General features: G+C 36.3%; 1 protein-coding gene across 1 annotated transcript in view; it reads left to right on the forward strand.

The window, feature by feature from the left end:
• The first annotated feature begins 232 nt into the window (after positions 1–232).
• The window catches only part of LOC142087598 (connector enhancer of kinase suppressor of ras 2-like), a 219,509-nt gene continuing 200,186 nt past the window's right edge, over positions 233–19,555 (forward strand). The window contains exon 1 of the mRNA XM_075161953.1: positions 233–299. Within this exon, the coding sequence (XP_075018054.1) occupies positions 233–299 (67 nt within the window). The remainder of the gene's footprint in view (positions 300–19,555) is intronic.

Below are 19,555 nucleotides of genomic sequence, written 5' to 3' on the forward strand. Positions count from 1 at the left end.
GCTCTGTGCTCCAGTGTGTTGCAGGCTGTGTGCAGTGGGGGAGGTGCCAGAGCTGATCAAGCAGTGTAATTTTATACATTACTGAATCAGTGCAGGAGAAACCTGGAGGGACAAAGCATCATCTTCTCTTTGGACTGCACTGTAAAATCCTACAGCTCTCTTAGCCCAGCCATGCTCTGATACATTTTTTCTCTCCTTTTTCTGATTTTGGTGTGAATGATAAAGTGATCTGATGATGGCTCTCGTTATGGAACCTATTAGCAAGTGGACGCCCAAGCAGGTAGTGGATTGGATGAAAGGTACGATCATTTATTGCCATGTATTGTCTGTACTTTGGATCCTTGCAATTTACATATCTGCTTTTGTATTCTTTGTTTTGGGAAGAGTTTATTCAGTTTTAACAATCTGTATGCTGCTTTGCACAGGAGTTTTTAAAGACACGACTGAGGAGAGAGGCTGTTTAAGCTGTGCAGCATGTTGTTGGAATTTCTGCTGAGAACAGAGTAGCGATCAAATGCATTTGTTGCTAAATGCAGACATAAAGTGTTTGTGTCTCACGGCTCCATTATGCATTGCACAGCGTAACGTTATTATGTTTGGTTGCTTTAAATTTGCCCTGATTAGGTCTGTTTTGCTCATATCAGGTGATCTGATGCAGTGGCTGTGCAGCACTTGTGTGTAGTTTAGGGTACCACAAGGAGCATAAGGTGCCGGTGACTGGACTGAGGAATTCTGCTGCTTTAGTGACATGTCCTGATTTGTTCAGGCTTCCCAGCTGCTCTTGCTCGTGCCGCTGTTGTGTCTAATGCACCCGCGTCCCCCTCCACCGCTGGTACCGTGGACAGTGCAGCCCGTGCCGTGCGTGGGGCGCGCAGGGGGAACGCGCAGGGCTGAGCACGGCTTCGCTGGGGAAACTCTTCCCGATAACTTGACAGGAATGATGATTTCCATGCACATTCGCAGTTTCACAACACAGCCATAAGCTGTGACATGTTTTGCCTTACAATGCTCGGCTGTGCTGCAAACAGATTGGGTTGGATGGGAGGGTGAAGAATTGTTTGTGATGATAAGTGTTTTAAATTTCTCCAGAGTGGGGAAAAATGTATTTCCACAGTAGGATGCATTAGTGTTGTTATACATTGCTTCTGATGAGCTGTCTGTCTTAGAGACAAATAATTTCTGCTACAAGGGATCTCCATTATATAAGGAGAAGAGGTGCAAATTTTGTTTGTACGTTACTGTAACATCATTACCGAACTTATTGGAGGGTTGAATTGGACGCCCACTGTAATATCCTTAAAGCTTTCTAAGTATTATCATTAATAAGGGAATGGTTTTGATTTCATTTTGCTGAGATACATCTCCATACTTAGCTGTTTAGGAGCTCATCAGACACATTACAGTTATGAGCAAACTATTCTTTTATGGGCACACAGTATTGTGAAGCTAATGGTATCTAAGGGAATGTATGTAGTTTGTTTCTCAGGTGTTTGTGAACTCAGGTTAATTAGGAGGTCTTAAGCAGGTCATTGGGATGGATCCTGAAACCGTTAGGTATAGGATTGATTCCCATACTCAAATGTCATTACTTGAAATCAATTCCTAATGTACATGCAGAGGAGAGTTTTCTGATCCACACCTTTATTTTCAGGACGTAAGAGATTTAAATAGTGGTCAGATCATTATGCTATTTTAACTCATTACTTGAATTATAATGTAAATTAAATGTCAATGTGTGCATAATACTTGTTGCTAAATTTAAAAATACTTCCTGCTACTTTTTTATTCTTTTTGATGTAAACTAACTACATCTTGGGCAACATTAATCCATAACATGTGTAGTGCATACCATGAGAAGCAAGAAGGTCATACAAATAAAAGGGTTTTAAATGTATGGAGTTGCCTGACAGTTAAATTTCTATTCAAAGACTGCATACTGCATCCGTAGGGACGTCTGGAGTAGACAGTATTGTCAGTTGTGTGCCTCTGGGCTTAAGCATAAATAAGGATAATGCAATGAACATTGAAGTATTTTCCTTGGTGACATGAGTGCTACAGATCCACAAACAGTAAAGTTGCACATTTGTCCATTTTTACCATGCTAATATTAAAAGCCCATTTTTTTATCCTGGTGTTTACTTTTATAAATGCATACTTCAACTGTAGCCAAAGAAAAGACCTAACACACACAAATGGGAGCATAGCAGAATTAGTTTAAAACTACTTGTAAATCCCTTACGTTACAAAAATTGCCCAATTGTGGCCACTGTTCACCTGTAATTTACATATATTCTGTAGGTCAGCTCCATTAGCTGTAGTCATTCTGCTAAATACTATATAATGTATTAGAGAGGTAGAAGGTCTGCATGAGTAGTAATATTCAAGTGAGAAGGTAGCTTTTACGTATGTCTTCTATACTGAAAGGCCACTTTGACAGCATTAAAAGATATAGTAAAGACATTTTAGAAAAATTACCATGCTATGAATGTGGAATATTATCTTTGCTATAGAAAGCAACATGTTAATAAACAATGTAACAAACATTGCAAGTGTGATACATCTTTTTTTGGCTTAAGAACATGTAGTCAATTAGCTTTATTTGTAAAGGTTGTAAATTATAACATATTTCATAGGGAAATTATAGTAATATGTCTTTTTAACTTGAATTTATCATAATTATTTAAGCTATCGTAACTTACTTTTAAAAACCATTAGCAAAGTACATGTTTTAAAATTAACTAGCAGTAAGTACCAGCAACATCAAATAATTGAAGAGACGATGGAAGAAAGCCACAAAAATAATGTTGATAGTTTGAGACCTGGCTACCCAGAATGCGTCCTGGTTACAGTGTGCTATTATCAGAGGCAGCTATAGCCTGAGCCCCAACCAAGAGGAGACACCCTTCTGTTCTTTTCCTTAAGGAAATATTACTTGCCAAAAAAAAGTAAGAATTGGTAGGCTTTAAGGAACATTATTATGACAAGTTGGCATCTTGTATTTATCCACAGTTCCTTTCTCGGGAACACGTTCAACTGGGATTCAACTTGGGAACTGCATCTGATGGTGTGGACAACCTGAAAAAGCCATGCAAGTCTTCAGAGATTGATTCCTGAGGCTTACAGAGGATCTAGAAGTTAAGACTCTAGATACCTTTGTGTTAAAGAAATTGTCTTTATACAAAAATATTTTGTAAAGTTTAGCAAATACACAGCAGAAGGCACTGTGGTTAAAAAGAAAGTTTTCAAAGGAGCAGAAAACATTAATTGTGCAGATATTTTTAACAACAGTTTTCAGTCACTGTTTCTTTTTTTTCCAAATTTTCCAAAATTTTATATTTCTCTAAATGGTTTTCATTTCAGAAAATTATTTCTCCTAATATGTACCCATTTCTTACATAACTTAAATGTTTTCCTGGGGATATGTACTATGGATCCAAAAGGTACTTTAAGAGAAAGAACTTTGCCCTTTGTTCGAATTCCATTGTGGCACTGTTGGAAAACAAATATTACCCATAAAGCTTGCAAGAACATTAAGAATCAGAGTAGTTTTCAAACTTGGTCAGTTTTTCCTTCGATTAATTTTAACATACTAACATGAGTGAATGACAAACTACACTTCAGTATTTACATCTGTAATGCTTCTACCTGGAGACTTTGAATGCTTTTTGGCCCAGGAGCCTGTACTTACTGTGAAACTCGGTGACACTTTGCAGTTGCAAACACATCGTCAGAGTGAGCACCCCTAAACCAAAGGCCATCTATTTTAATATGTACGCAGGCACTATGGAAGGTAATCCTGTACAGAATTTGGGGGTTTTGAGGAGGCAGAGGGGAGGTATGATGTCTTACTCCTGACTCCTATTTGCACTTAGAATTAATAAAAGCACAATATTTTGTGTTTTCATTGTAAGTAGAATCTAAAAGGTATTCTCTGTACTTCTACAAATAACAGCATTTAAGATTCTGTACTTCCTAAGTGAAGCAGTTCACAAGTAGGTCATTTAAAATGTGAACACATTTACAGAGAAGTGACACCTCTGTCCAAATAAATACTAACTTTTCAAAACAATCCAATGAAATGAAATTAAATACAATGCAATGAAATACAGCGGTGACTTTCAGAGAATGGAATGTTATTAAACAGCTGAAAATTAAAATAGGAAACCAGTTATTTCTTAAGTACCTGGAAGTAATAACTCCACATGGAGTCAGTTATTCAAAGTCTTGGGGACCGACAGTAAGGTTTGTCTGCCAAAACAGCCTATAGTGGAGGTTTCTCTCATAATGAATGCTCAGTTTCAGAGACTCATTTCACAACTGCAACCCATTTTTTTCCCCTTTAAATCTAGAATTTCCCCACTCTCAACAGGAGATGCAGACATGAAAAAATAAAAATTAATTCAGTTGGTAAACTGATTAACTGTGCTGCACTGATCCTGTGCAGAATAATTATATGTTTAGCTCAAGGGTTTTCCTTAGCATGTAATTCCCTGATTTCAAGCTGGCTCATAAAAGAGAAAGGAAGGGAGCGAGGGGGGAGCTGAGAGCAGGGAAGCTGATGACGTGGGTGGACTTGTTAGCATTCACATCACGCAGGGCTCCGGCAAACCCCTTCTCAGTCTTTTTCATTAGATCACTACCTGTTCTGTAGCAATATGTCATAGCCAGGGAGTCTCCTCTATATACAGAACGTAATATATAAAATCTTAGAGCATACTGGAGACACAGCTAAATATTATGATCTACTGCAAAAGCAGCCTTATAGGTACTGAGCTGGGTGATACTTAGCTTTCTTGATCCCCCTTCATGACCTTAGAATCCCATAATGCAAGAACTTGACTTCACAAGATACAGTTTGAAACTTGAGTAGGTAACTCAGGTCATATCTTATTTAGAAAAATGTAGGTTTTATAACATCTTTTTGGTTCTTTCTGAAGACAAATAGGTTTGGAAGAGAACTGAGAGCCACAAACAGAGATGCCCTCAGAATTAACGATGAATTTTCAGGCAGTTCTAAAGTAAAGGTTTCATCATTTTCCTTCTACTCTCACCAATTTCAAAACTGAAACAAAACAACTTACTGTCGTGGCTCCCCTTTGGATTACTGTGTTCCACTAGTACCATGTTTCCAGTTCTAGCTAGGAAGTCACTGAATCAGAATTGTCTGCAATTGCCCTCTAATTCCTCTTACAATTTTCAGACTGTAATACTTTTTAGTAACAAATTTTGGCAACAATTACTCTGTTGAATGTTGTAAACTGATTGCTTTAAAAGGGTCAGAGGAGCACACCTCAAAGTTGACTACTTTGCAATATAAGTGGTTAAGATCAGATTTCAAGAAGCAGGTTCCCAGTATTAGGTACAGTGAAGTGTTGGAATGAGCTGTCTGGGCAGGTTTGGCCATTTCCTTTGTAGGAGGGTTTGAACACAACTAAGAAGAGCTCAGACAAACATCCCTCTGGAACGGTTTATGTACCCAGCCTGTCCACAGCAGAATGGCCTAAGGTCTTCTCAAGGCTTTTGCCAGTTCGGACAAGATCTTGGGATGTTTCTTGCACATGACCCTCATCTTTGAAACATGTGAAACAGTCCCCAAGGGATTATAGCTCTAGCTTCCCTCTGGGTATTTAATGGTTGTATTTTCCAGAATACCTGTGTGAGAAGGCTAGCCTAGCTGCAGATATAGGTAGACGCGTGGGATGAATCTGCATTTCAAACATTCTGAGAACTAATGTCAATGGGGAGACTTGGATTAGGGGGGCGACCACAGCTTGGTTAGGAGAGAATATGAAAAAATCATACATAAACTGTAATCTAAAAGTTCAGGATCTCAGCTGACTGTCTCTTGGAAAGGAAGTCTTGCACAGCTGAGTTGCTCTCTCATGACGAGTAAATATGATATGAGGATACATTGGATTTTTCTTTATTCTCTTTCCTTTATCTTTTTACTTTCTCTTTAATTTTTTAATTTATCTTCCATTGTCTTGATTTTCTTTAAATTCTTTTTAATTCTCATTTTCTTCTAAAATATTTGCGTATCACTAATAATTAGTATTTATAAAAGTCACTAGCCAAAAGACCTGGCAAGCATGTCATGTTTTTGTTATCACCTATGGTACACATGGAAAATGAAAGCAGATGCAGTCAATATTGACTATAAATTGTAAGTAATAAAGGTATATGTATAATGTTTAGACATAGCAGGAAAAATATTTAACTTTAGTAAAAGCCTAGCATAGCAAAACCAAGTCAGAGACAAAGTATTCGAGATCAAATCAGTACTCTGTTCCAAATGTCTAAAGTTCAAAAATCTTAATGTTGTATTTTATAAGAAGCTAACGGCATAGCCTCCTGAGAGCAAAAGACATGGTATTCATCCGAGTTTCGGCATCAGAAGCAAATATATACCCATTCCACTTTTACTAACACTTTACAAAAGCCCTGTTCCTTTCAACCTAAGAGGTTAAGATATACAGAGCTCAGAAGACTGGCAGGATAACTAAGATCCAATAACCTCAAGGGTTTAACTATCATCATTTTTAATTCAACCGTGCACCATTGGCAGCCTGGACAGACAACAAAACATTTTGCTGAGTCCATTACTCCATTTTCTGCCTTCCCAGTAATGACACAGCCATATTTAGTGTCTTGGCAAGCTGACCTACAGGCTGAGCAGAGTATTGTACAAAGACCTCCATGTATCAAGTCTAGGTGTAATATTCTATGGAAATTATTTGCCCAAGGTATTTCTGCATCCCTATCGCTATGACCTCATTTTTACTAGGACCTTTTTGAAGACCAATTAAAAACTGGTCTATATATCTTCCAAGAACCCACTGGATTAGCACTATCTTCATAAAAGATTGCAGCAACATTTAGCAATTTAATGGTCTATATTCATTATCTGGAGATTTAGGGATATGTTCTAAAATTTCCCTATCTATAACACAGATACATTCAGACCTTTTAAATAAACGTAATTCTGCTTGCAGAGAAAAGTCTGAGCTGAATGAATGTCTCTCAAGTCACATTTATCAAGCGTAACTAATCTTCCAGGTCATTATGTAAAGAAATATATTTTATTGTCTTGAACCTTAATATAGGCAGCCAGACACAATTGTCATGTATCTTGTAACCTTACCATATGTTCTTAAGACACCTTATGCAAAATCCCCAACTTTCTTCAAATTCTGACCCCTATGGGGAGAACACAGTGCAAATTCAGAAGAGATCAACCTTCTCCAGATCTCCATCATTTCACAATGTATTATATTAGGAAGCAAAATCCAGAATAAATTGGATCCTGTGGATGACACTTTCAGATCACATTAAATGAGGCACTGTATGTGTCACTCATCTGCAAAGATACTGGATCCTGCTGAGCAATAATACACTTTCACGGTTTCTTCCCAGACATAATCCTGACAACACTTCCTTGCCCTCCTAATTCCTGATTCTAATTTTTTCCTTGCTTTGGCAGGAATGACACCAACACATGTACCATAACATTGAGAACTCTGTGTGTAACATCTCAGAGTTACTTTTACAAGTTTATAAAATATATATTTCTTAGAAAAATAGCAGAAGATCTCAGTATTACAGTATTTCTGGCTACCTAATTTGGAAGGTAGTTTTAGAAACATTACATTTTGCAAAAAAATACATTATGAATAGCATTTTAGTGCATGCCAGAAAAACACTGTCTAGATGGTGGAGTGTCAGGCAAAGTTCTGTTCCAGTTCCTACGTCTCAAAACCAGTGGGAAGGCAGATGCATTCTTTCTGGGTCTGTCCTAAATGTACACTATGGGTCAGATGGACGCTTCATGTGCTTGAGTAAAGAAATATTTCTACCTAATGAAATTTCCGTACATCTCTTTCTGACAGGTGTAATGGCTTGCATTTCTGTTTGTAATGAAGGAAAAAATGCATGAGGCACAATAAATATTACAACGCTCGCATATGCCAGGAAAGTAAAAAGTATGTTACAGTTTGTCCTGAGGTGTTTTGCAAAATTGTTTTAACACCTACAAAGGCTTAAAAGCTAAAAAGGAATGAACTCATCCTTTTAATGCCATTCTTTCCGAGAACAGCTGTCCTGCCATGCTGACAGAAATGGAGGTTGTAGTTCTGATGGTGAAATTAGTGACGCTGTTGATATTAAATGCAGCACTGTACTTAATAAACTACAATAGTATAGAATATTGCTGAGCGATAATATACATCCCCCAGAAAAATTTTGTAGATATCTTCTAAATGACTTTTGTAGTTTAGGTTTTTTACTAAACACGAAACTTTCCCCCATTCCCTGATGCCGTTATAGTGATGACAGATGAGTTGGAAAGATGGAGCTTAGTGAGTTGTCATTAAGAGGAAAAAATTGTAAGGGTGTATTTGTGAAGATCTCTAGTGATGAATCAAAATGATATTATTTCTGATTAGCTAATACTCAAACAGCTCCTAACAAGTATCCTTGTTGACCCTCTATAGCGGTGCACTCAGAAGAATTCAAGGCCAATGCAATGTTTGGTTTTTCCTACTCAAATTCTCCACCAACTGTTTTCCAGTAAAAATGAGTTATAAAAAGACTGTGGTGCATTTTAGTTTTAACGTGGGTGATATGTTTAAAATAAAAATGTAACAGACAATAATTTTACAAAATACGTTCAGCTTTATTCCCTACAAACACGTCCACCTTTTTCATCCTAAACATCATACAGAGCCTAGAAAAATTCTATGGATTCCAGGAGTTCTTAATGCAGAAATTGTGTCTTCTATAACTGTATTGAAACTACTACAACTATAGAAAGGATTAATTTGACACATCTGCTTTTTAGTTTACATGGAAAACTACCTCTGTTTGAGTTAAGACAGACAGTAATGTCATCAGCCTGACAACTCAGACATAGCAATTATCACTTGAATGAAGAACATGTTATAGCGCTCTCTTTTCACCAGCTTCCCCTGTTCTCTTTTCGTCTCTCTCCTCTTGTTTATTCGTATTATTCTCTAGCAGTATGTTTCTGGCCTTTTTCATAATCAGATTGTGAAGCAATTCGTTCATTTCACATTAAAAAATTCTAGCTCTGGCCTTATATATCTCAGAGAGTAGAGGGTTGCAGTGATTTGGAAGTGAACTGCATTGAAAATCCAGAAGGCAATGAAGGGAGAGCAATGGGCGAAACGAATGGAAGAAACAACATGGGGATGATAAATTCCTTTTCTCCCCTCTGCCCAGTATTCTCCGATCAGTGTCCAGTCCTGTGTGAGAGTTTTTACTGTCCTGTAGTACAGAGTTCAGGTGGTATGCTAAATAACACAAAGCTCAGCTGCTGTACCATGCTGTCTGTCCTGAAATGCAAATATTTCTACTTTTTCAAAACTTCCTTTTCAAAATAACAGAGACATGTCCATACTAAGCATTAACAGATAACAGAAACGAAGTGACAATATCAGCAAGTTTTGATCTGAAGCTTGGCAAACTGAGGGTGCCTCTGTATGTTGCAAATGTGTGCAATTCCATCAAAGTATTCTTTTATAAATAACGGATTACCATTTTGACAGCCTCATTAATTAGAGCAAGTTGAAAGCCACCTGCCTAAAGAGCCCTAGCACAATTTCTGGTAGCTTTAAGGTGCAGTTGGAAGAGGGCATATATTGATGTTTCATTGATTCTACATTAAAATCGCTTGTGAATATCAAGGATGCTTCTAACTTCTCTTTCAGACTATGGAACATTGATTCCCAGGAAGACATGGGGGAGGTAGTTCAACAATGGTATCTATTTATTAAATCCTTTGCAATGGATAGGAACATATCTTATACTACATAGCAATGTGCTGCAGTGGTCACATTCCTAAAACCAGGAAAGACATACGTAGGCTTCTGTTATTGATTACTCAGCATGAACAATGAGCTCATAATGAAAATATCCTAAATTAGAGAACACTAAGGAGAAATTTTAATTGCCCATTGTCAAGAGATTTTAATTGGTCATTGCGAAGTCACACTGAGAATTTTCCTTAGTTATACAGAAAACAACTTTATGGTTTACAGAGGAAAAATACGTTCAAAGCAGAGAAAAAACACTTTGAAACTTTCATTTTAATCATATAGTTGGAGGGAAGAGGTAGAGTAATGTAAGAGAAGTTCAGAACTAATAGAGAAGTTTAGAATATTCACTACTTCAATGTCATGTAAAAAGAAATGGATCCAGTTAGTGCAGTAGCTCAGAGATGCTGAATTTCCAGAAATAAATTTTGGAGAATGAAAAGAACTAGGGAATGATCCATCAAAAATACAACAAATAATGAATTTAAATAATAAAACAGAGAAATTATAACCATAAATAGAGAGATGGGAAATTTTCACATAGGAAATAAAGAGGCAGATAAAGGATAAGTTTAAATTATTATAATTTTCTTAGGAAAATAGAGGAAAACACTTCTCGAGACTTTAAAAAATGGACTTAAAAACACTAGGAAATGTGCTAAGGAAACCATCATGCACTGAAAGAAAGATACACTGGGGCATCTTATTAGCTATTTCTCATTTCTCTGATAATTCTCAGAACAAATTATCAATAGCTTTTTTGGTAGCAGCAGAAATCATTATTTGCATATCAGCAGTGAGGAAATACTTTAACTAGAAACCAAATTGCTCAAATGATCATTCAATGAAAGTGTTTTAATTCAATCTCTGAATCATTCCGAAAGCCATCAATATCACTTAGAATGTGAAGAAAAGCTTTCCTATCCCTTATTTCTTGTGGGTTGTTCTTTGCATATTCTCTCTGCTGTTAAGTTCCATAAATGTTACGTATTTAAAGGTAGTTCTGTAGTTATTAATTAATAAGGCCTCCTTTATGATGTCCTCTAGTGTCAAAATAGCATGTTTTATTCTTGAAATATTTTGTATATTTCCATTTGATTTTATGAACAACTTTTGCAATAAAAGGATGTTGATAGATGAGGAATCCTGGCACTTGGAATGAATTTATTCCACATAACCCTTGGCATTTTTTCAAAGGCATTGGTTTTCACAGGTAGTTAAGTATGCTATGAATGTCTTTGATAGGTCTCCAGCCTCCATGTCATACGTCCAGGCAGAAATTCCATGTGAACCAAAGCTTTCTGGTCCTTCTGTGTAATGTCAGACTGGCCTGCTGATTGCCGGGCGTACAAAATTATTCACACCAGTGCTTTTTTTTTTTCTTTTGCCATCTAATGTCATACTTGATTTGAATTGCTCAAATTCTCACAAAATTTATTCTTTCAAATCTCATTAATATCCCATCTTTTGAGGGGAAATGATAGACAATATTTCAATTTCTGCTTGCAAACTGGTAAGCTGTCACATAAAAGGACAATGTCACCAGCAAAATTAAACCTTATAGTATACTGTTAAGCCGTGTTAATGCCATCCTGGAACAGTCTGTATTTGTTCTCATAATGAAGCAAACAACAATGGTGAAAGAGCAGAAGAAAATAAATTGCATCTATGGTTAACCCTAGTAAGCATTCATGCGAGCTTGAGTTAACATTATCTATGCAGGCCACACCTTGGACTACTGTCCTCAGGCTGTTAAGCAAGTTTCATTAAGATGATTAAGAGAAGGCCACAATTATATACAAAATTCATAAATTACCTAAAATACTAACATAATTATTATAATTTTGTAGCAGTCCAAGATACACCAGAATGAATTATGATGTATCTATCAGACCATCACTAATTCTTATAGAGCCGATGGCTTTCTCTACTGCACAGCTACCATCCCCAAAACATGATAATGAAGCTCCATGACTAAGCATTCCCTAAGTGATAACAGAATTTGCATTTTTTGGGTTTGGTGCAGAGAGAGAATACAGATTTCTCAGAAAAAAAGAACCATTTAGCGTTTATGTTAAAATACTGGCCGACTTCTTCAAAAAGTACATTGTGAAACAGGAACTGTGATTCTTTGGAGAGTTAAAAATAAACAAGGTTTCTAAATTACATTCAAGAAGTACGGAGGAGCTTGAAGGTAAGCTTATTTTGTGTTATTTCAGTCTGAAGATCATCTTACCACTTTCTGTAGGCAAGATTATTCAGTAAACTTGATTTACATGTCTAGATGACCAATTGTGCTCTGAGATAAATTCATGTGATGCCTCAGAATTATTGGAAATTGTGTATTTGAAGAAAACATGTGGTCTTCCCTTAAGATCCATCCCACAATCTCTTTATCTGTAATAATCTTAGGAAAGGGGTATTATCTGAGATTTTTACTGAAAAATTAGAAATTCAATAGTATTTATAGACTATGGAGGCACTATCTTCTGTGTTGCTTTCAATCCAAATGACTGTCAATACCATTTGTACAGTAAAACAGAACAAGAGCACGTTTTGTTATTAAGTTTTCTGCAGTAGGTGTCCTAAAGCTAACTGAAGTTGAGTGAATCTTGCATACAGGTAAACCTGGTCCACAATTCAGTCTAGTAAATGAGACACAACTATGTAAAAATAAATCCATTATTACAGTGTAGCATTCTTTATGTCAGTATATCTTGCAGGCTGGCTGTTCTGGGTAAGGTAATAAAACTGATCAGGCAGGATAATTAGGAAATATTCTCGAGGGACACTTTAGATCACAGTACAGTCATGCACTGGTATATTCTAATTTTTTCATTTAAAATGTATAGTGATCTACCAAGAGTTCTCTTGATAGAACCAACTAGCAGCTAGCAAAGAAGCAACATTTATTAAAGCCATGCTTGTTTCCAATGTTCATTATCTTCCATTTTGCCTCTGTGCAATTTCTGTTTCCAGCTCCTGTGTCTTAACTCATTGGTTTGACTCTAAAAATCAATAAATGCTTACAGACTAAAAGGATACTGACAGGAGTTGAAAAAACCTACCTAGAAATCCATTGAAAGAAGCCACTAGTACTCTAGTGCAGTTATGGGCAAATGCAGGTATGACTTCTGATAAAAAATACATACGCAATTACACAACTGCAATCATTAATGAAAGTGAAAAGTACTGCTTATATACAGATGCACTAGCACCGGTTTGCAGATATATCAGATTGGAAATGCATACACTAATATAAAGGTAAGTACAATGTTTATGATTCAGAAAATGATCATTTTTCTAAATCTGTATTGAACCAAGTCATCATGGTGGCATTTCCATTTTTATGCTGATGAAAGTACATGCTAATGTGATCTAAACTGAGTTTCCAACAGACTGAGGTGATAGAAAGCAGTCAAAATGCTTTGAAAAACAGTGTTAAAACTTGTACCCTCATCCACTCCTATTGAAAGCCAGTAGGTAGATTGCACTGTCTGTTCTCACTGCTTGTATTGGGTGGTTCACTTCTTTTTTAAACATCAATCACATTTCAGTCCACAGCTGGCATTTCAGTTAAGGATAACATTGTCCTTGTGCAGCTTTTACAACAGAGTTTAAGACTTCTGAGATGAGAGGCACTATGTAAATGTAGCATCATTATTAGCATCCTGCTGCTTGTTAGGTTCTTTTCTTTTTCAGATCAAGTAACCTGGGACAAAGCAATATTCACTATCAAAGAGTAATGGCAACCTTACATACTTTGTGGACTACTAACTTTTTTTAGGCTTTGGTGTCTCCCATATAGCAGTATTTTAACACAAAACTCTGCTGTTGCATGGTTCGGGGCATTTTTGGATTGCTAAAGAGAATGCCCACAGTGACAAGCAGAGCTGGTAAGGACTGAAGAGAGATGAGAAGTTCAAACCAAGTACGATGCAGATAAAGGTTCTAAGCTTTACAGATAACAAGTATTTCAAGAGCAACAACTCTTAATAGTTAGAGGGAGACACAGTGAAATGCAGAGAAATGGCAGTTATTACCATTAGCATCTGTAGCACATGAAAGTTATAAAATTTCATTTTGGGTGCTTGCACTTTAGAATCACAATCATTGTTCCACAGTGCAGGGAAACTGCTCCAGGAAAGAAGATCTGGCCCGCAATGGCTTCATTGGGGAAATCACATCTTCAAGATTGAAGTGGTTTTCTGCACACAGATAGCCCATTAATCAAGGGGAAAATTTGCAGCATATTATTCATCATATTTGCTGTGTTTGGATTTGAAGTGATGAGAATTAAAATAATGATCTGACTATTATTATTAAGTAATATGAAATGGTTCATCTGGAGGAATAAATACGATTGGGCTTGTGAAGGTTCAGACATCTGGTACAAGCATATGGGTTGGGAATCATTAGCTAATTGTTACAAAAATACAACAAAAATGTCTTTTTAATGATAGAATTGAGGCCTTCAGGAGGACTGCTCCATGTGCTTTCCTGTTGAAAGCTCCTTATTGTCCCCATTATGTCTCACAGCTCTCCGAAAGCATATGCAATGCTTGTCAAGTTACTGAGTTTACTTATTTTAAAACATGTTCGAAGTAGAAAATAACTTACGTATGTATTGTCAAAACTAATTTTCAGCAAATGTTTTGTATCGCACTGATTTTTGTGTGGTAAATTTCTTCTAAATGTGTATATGTGGATTCATATTGCACTGCAACATCAGAACTGAATTTACTTAGTACGAATGTACTGATCTAAGTCTTGGTACAAATGCTCAGGTGTATACTTAGAAGGTGGGTACGTGACATATTGTACAGCCACTGTATTTTGTATGGTCCAGCGACAAGTCTAGTGAACAGGGGAAAAGACGAATGAGGTGATAATTCTGGCATGGTCCCTGAGTCTTCCCTGCTAACTTGAGAGAGTCACTCCTGTGGCCATCCTTTCCACTCCTTGTGCACTTAGAGGGCAATCTGTTTTGCTGAAGGGACTACCTCTTATGATGAGTATGTGTATGAACATAATGAATCTTGATTCAGTAATACGTATATCTGATGATTTTTCACATAACGATACTGTGCTGCAGTATCTAAGCCATGATGGAGAACCTTTTTCTCGTCTAAGGCCAAACAACCCTTAAAGATATCTTTGATAGGTCACATATTAATTCATGCCCAAGTATTAAACATGAATCATATACGGAAACAAAATCATGTAGTCCAGTCATCATAAGCCAAGTACTTTGTGAACCAGAGCCTATGGGAAAATATAATATTAATTCCCTGTTCCTTTTTTTGTGTATTTTGATTTCATCTTTGATTCTGTTAAGCTAAAACATCTTCACAATTTCTTCAACAAATATGACTTGCTGCAATCTTCTTTATGCTAGTAATTTAAGAAAAAAAGCCTTGGGCTGCATAGCATTATTAACATTGAGAATGCCTGCTGTTTCTCAGGTAGCTGTCAGCTCAGCATAAGGAAATAGCTAATTATTTTAAGCAGGTCAGTCAGGAAGAAATCTGAAATTCTACATAGCAGTTAGAAACCAGTGTCCATTGGCTTTAGCTGAAATTTGCCACTGCGGAAATATGTGGCTGGAAAAGAATCTATTGGTAAAAATACATACTGCCAATATTTAACAACATAATCTTATCAGGCTTGAAATTAAAGTAATGCATGCAAATTAGCTCCTTGATTTGCATTAAGATGAGGCTGAGAAGCATGGTGAGGAAATCAAGAAGATGCGAATAAGAGAAAATAAATCAAAAGTATGTAGGTAGATATCCTCTTTCTTGATATAATAAAATTTTTCTACAAGAAAAGTGGATAAGAATTATAGAAAACTTCTCAGGCACTGGGCAAGAAATCCTAAGTAATTATACTATGATATATTCTTTATTTTCATAAAATATTTATTAATTTTAAAAGGCTTAAATTACACTTGGAGGTGTCAAATCCCTTGGATTTAAAAGGTATTTAAATACTGCAGTCTATTTACTTATGTTAAAGAAACACTGCTAGATTAAAAACTCAGAAAATTCTATAAAACCATTAATTTCCTGTATCGTGTGGTGCCAAAACAAATTTTAATGAAGTGAAATATTTTGCTATCCAGTCTACTTTTTCCGGTGTTAAATGCTTAGCTTTGATATTTCATTTAATTTGAAGGATGCAGCAGGTTAGATGATTTTACCTTGCAGCAGTTACAATGGGCTTTTTAGTAAAGACAGTATATATTTAGGAAAAAAACACTTACAGAAATATGATGCCTCATTCTCCTATCACTCCTACCAATGAAATCACTGGTACATTTTCACTGTGAATCACTGCATCCAACCGTTAATGGACTTACGCTGCATCGCTTACAAAAACTGCTTACAAAATCAATCTGGTTTAGAAACAAAAGGAATTCTCTCTTATTAAATGTAAGGGAAAGTCCACTTTAATTTTTCATATCAGGTAATTAAAACTACTTTATTCACCCGCCAGTGACATCAACAGCACGTGCACTGAATGGTCCACTTAAATCAATGGGACTACTTCTAGAATATGGTACTGTTTAGTATATTATTGTGTCTATGAACAAACAAACTCAACAAATCCATAGTGTTTGGTGGAACTGAAGCGCCCCAATGGCAAAGGCACTTTTTTATCTTTTTGAAAAATAATTAAGGTAAAATTTGTAGACTTGCTGAGCCAAAAACCGTGTTGGCATTGTGAACCTGAAAAGCTCTTGTGGTGATCATTTGTCTGTTCCTGTGTACCTCCAGACACCTATAGGCTTAGCTTGGCTGTAATCCCATAACTGATTCAAGCAGAAATTCTTGACTCTAGCAAACTCTCAGTCGTTTTACAGTTTTATTACATTTTTTTTCAGCTGTATTAGTTCACATTTTCACTGCTTCAAGAGAAAAGTCAGATCCTCGACCTAAACTTTCATCTTAAACTACGGATTAGACATATGCTTTTGTTATTTAAATATATACTACCTGAACATTTCTCTTGGAAAGAATAACCCTGTTTTTTCTTTTGAGTGTATAAATGGAGTTTTCCAAAAATGACTACATTCTAAGTATGTCTTACATTGCTCCAGTCTCAAAAGAGGTGCAGATACAGCAAAAAAAGAAAAGCTAATTCAGTTAATAAAAATTATTAACTATGCTGCATTGATTGTGGCTAGACTGATTACACATTTAGTTTAAGGTTTTCCTTAGCACGCAGTTCTCTGTATTCAAGTTGGCTTGAAAAAGGAGGGAGAATAGAAAGTACAGCAGGGAAGCTGATGACGTAAATGGGCTTCTTAACATTCACATCACACAGGGCTCCGGCAAACCCCTTTCAATCTTTGTGCTTTTCATTAAATCACTACCTGCTTTGTAGCAGCTTTTCTCAAACAGCGATTCTCTTACATTTACATAACATAAACGCTAGCAATGTGCTAAGTATCACTGTGGGATTGACATGCATACAAGCTTCTTTTTAATGCTATCCTTAAAAAAAATTTTACATCACCATGAAATTCAGAACGGAGGAGGAGCAGGCTGAGGAAGACATCAAATAAGACAGACGGACAATTCTGGAACATTGTGTTTTAATAGCCAACTCTTTTGGAAAGATATAGCTGGGTCTTTGCAATATACTTGTTACCCTGTAGAAAGCATTGGCCTAGAATGTTGATCGTTTTCAAAAACAGAAGACGCAAAGGTCAAACAAACCTCAAAACAAAACAAAAAATCTTTCCTCAACCAGCATGTACACTAAACCAATAAATGTAGGCACCAGTAAGGAGAATTACAGCAAAATTAAAAATCTTCTTCCATAGAACTCCCTGGACCATACAAAAGCTCTAACTGTCATAATCTTTGTCAAAACTCTTTAGTCTTCCTTTTTAATACTCCTTTTTTGCAAGGAAATACTGAATTTTTAGGCAGAAAATTATTCTAAAAGAACAGCACATCTCCTCAGCCAAACTTCCAGTATTTCTACATTGAGAATCTAACACTTTATCACAAATTCCAGCCTTGAATTCTGAAACCTAAACAAGTATTTAATTACATACTTTCATACGGTTTGCCTGGGGTGCCACCCTTGAGATCACAGCAGTAGCTGAAGCCCCCAGGCCACGTGGATGTGAGAGGGGAGACACATGCAAGATCTGCATGCCTTTTTTGAAGTGACACAGTTATGCCAGTGGTGAAACAGAGCCAGGAAACTTTGTTCTCAGGGCAAGACAAATCAGGTTATTTTCATATTTCCAGTGAAGGAAATCGAGAAGGTGAAAATAATGGTTTCTTTGTGCATTAATTGTAGGTGTGGATCTTCCAGAACTAAAGCCATGGGTAATGTCCAAAAACATAATGATTTCAGGGACACGTTGCTTAAAACTTGCCACTTCTCTCATTCTCTTATTTCCCATCTTTAAACATGGAACAGGAGATGTCTCTTCATAACCAGTCCTACACTCAAAAATATTTGTTTTAGCAATTTAATAGAGTAAAAAACCTATGCTTCATTTATTTTCAGTTCTGCACTGCACAGACCTTTAAGACAAAAAAAAATACACTCAGTGTTAGGCATTAACAGAATATGTAAAGTATGCTCATATCTGTCTTGGTACTCTCTGCATTATAGATTTTAATTAGTTTATGAATCTAGAGAAGGCACTTTTTTGTGTTTCAGTTCAAAACAGGCTACCCAGCCTATCTCTTTTTTAATTGAAGAAGTGCATATAATATTTTTTTCCTTTTGCTGTAATAAATATATTGGAAAAGATTGCCATTTCACAGAGTACAGCTGTATGCCCTACCATGTGATGATGCTTCTGAGTCATAAGAAAACTCCAGGCAATCCCCTGTGTTTCTTCATATGCTTTACGATACCTTTAATCACAGAATAGATTTTATAGGAATTTCCATCACATCGCTCCCTCTTGATTCTATTTTTTCCTGGCTGATGTAATCTCAAATACTTCCTTTGCTCTTTGTAGATAGCAGGGGAAAAGAAAAAGAAGAGCGAGAAATTATTCTGTCACTTTTTTTCAGGTTTCTACCGTTTGTCAGCCCTTCCACTAATGGTTGTTAGAAAATTAAAAGGCATGGTTAGAATGTGGAACACTAACACATTACATCCGAGTTACACAATTTTCACTTCAGTTTTGAATTTCTAACCAACCGCTCTATTTTAAGTGCTCCATCAGGAGCAAATGAAAGTAAGCAATTAAAGGAAAAAAAAAAAAGGAATAAAATTATAAAAAATTTGATTCCATAAGGCATTCTTTTTGTTTATTTTACACAAGTAGAGTTGCAAGGGCTCGTTTCTCAGTACATTTTGTCTCAGAAGTCTGGGTGCTTCAAACACAGGAAACAGTTTTCCAGAATACTGCCTAAATGAGGACTGATGTTTATGTCCTCTTCCTAAAATGTCTGATCTTGCTCATCCTGAATTCAGTAGCTGAATTCAGTCTCCTAAGGAGTTCAGCTGAAGCTGAATCAACTCTTGTGATCACCAGTTCATAAAGGTCTTCAGAAATGCACAAAAGTCTAGTCAGAAATAACACAATTTCTCTATTTTCTTGGACCAAGGCAAGAATGGCATCAAAGGCAAAGTTTGCATGAGAACAGAACCTAATAAAAACACCTGGTTGCTCTGATAGGTAAATATATAAATTATAAATGGGATCTCTACTTTGCGAAAGAGGATTGCTATTGTAAGTGTCA

The sequence above is a fragment of the Calonectris borealis genome, chromosome 13, assembly GCF_964195595.1.
Source record: "Calonectris borealis chromosome 13, bCalBor7.hap1.2, whole genome shotgun sequence".
NCBI lineage: Eukaryota > Metazoa > Chordata > Aves > Procellariiformes > Procellariidae > Calonectris > Calonectris borealis.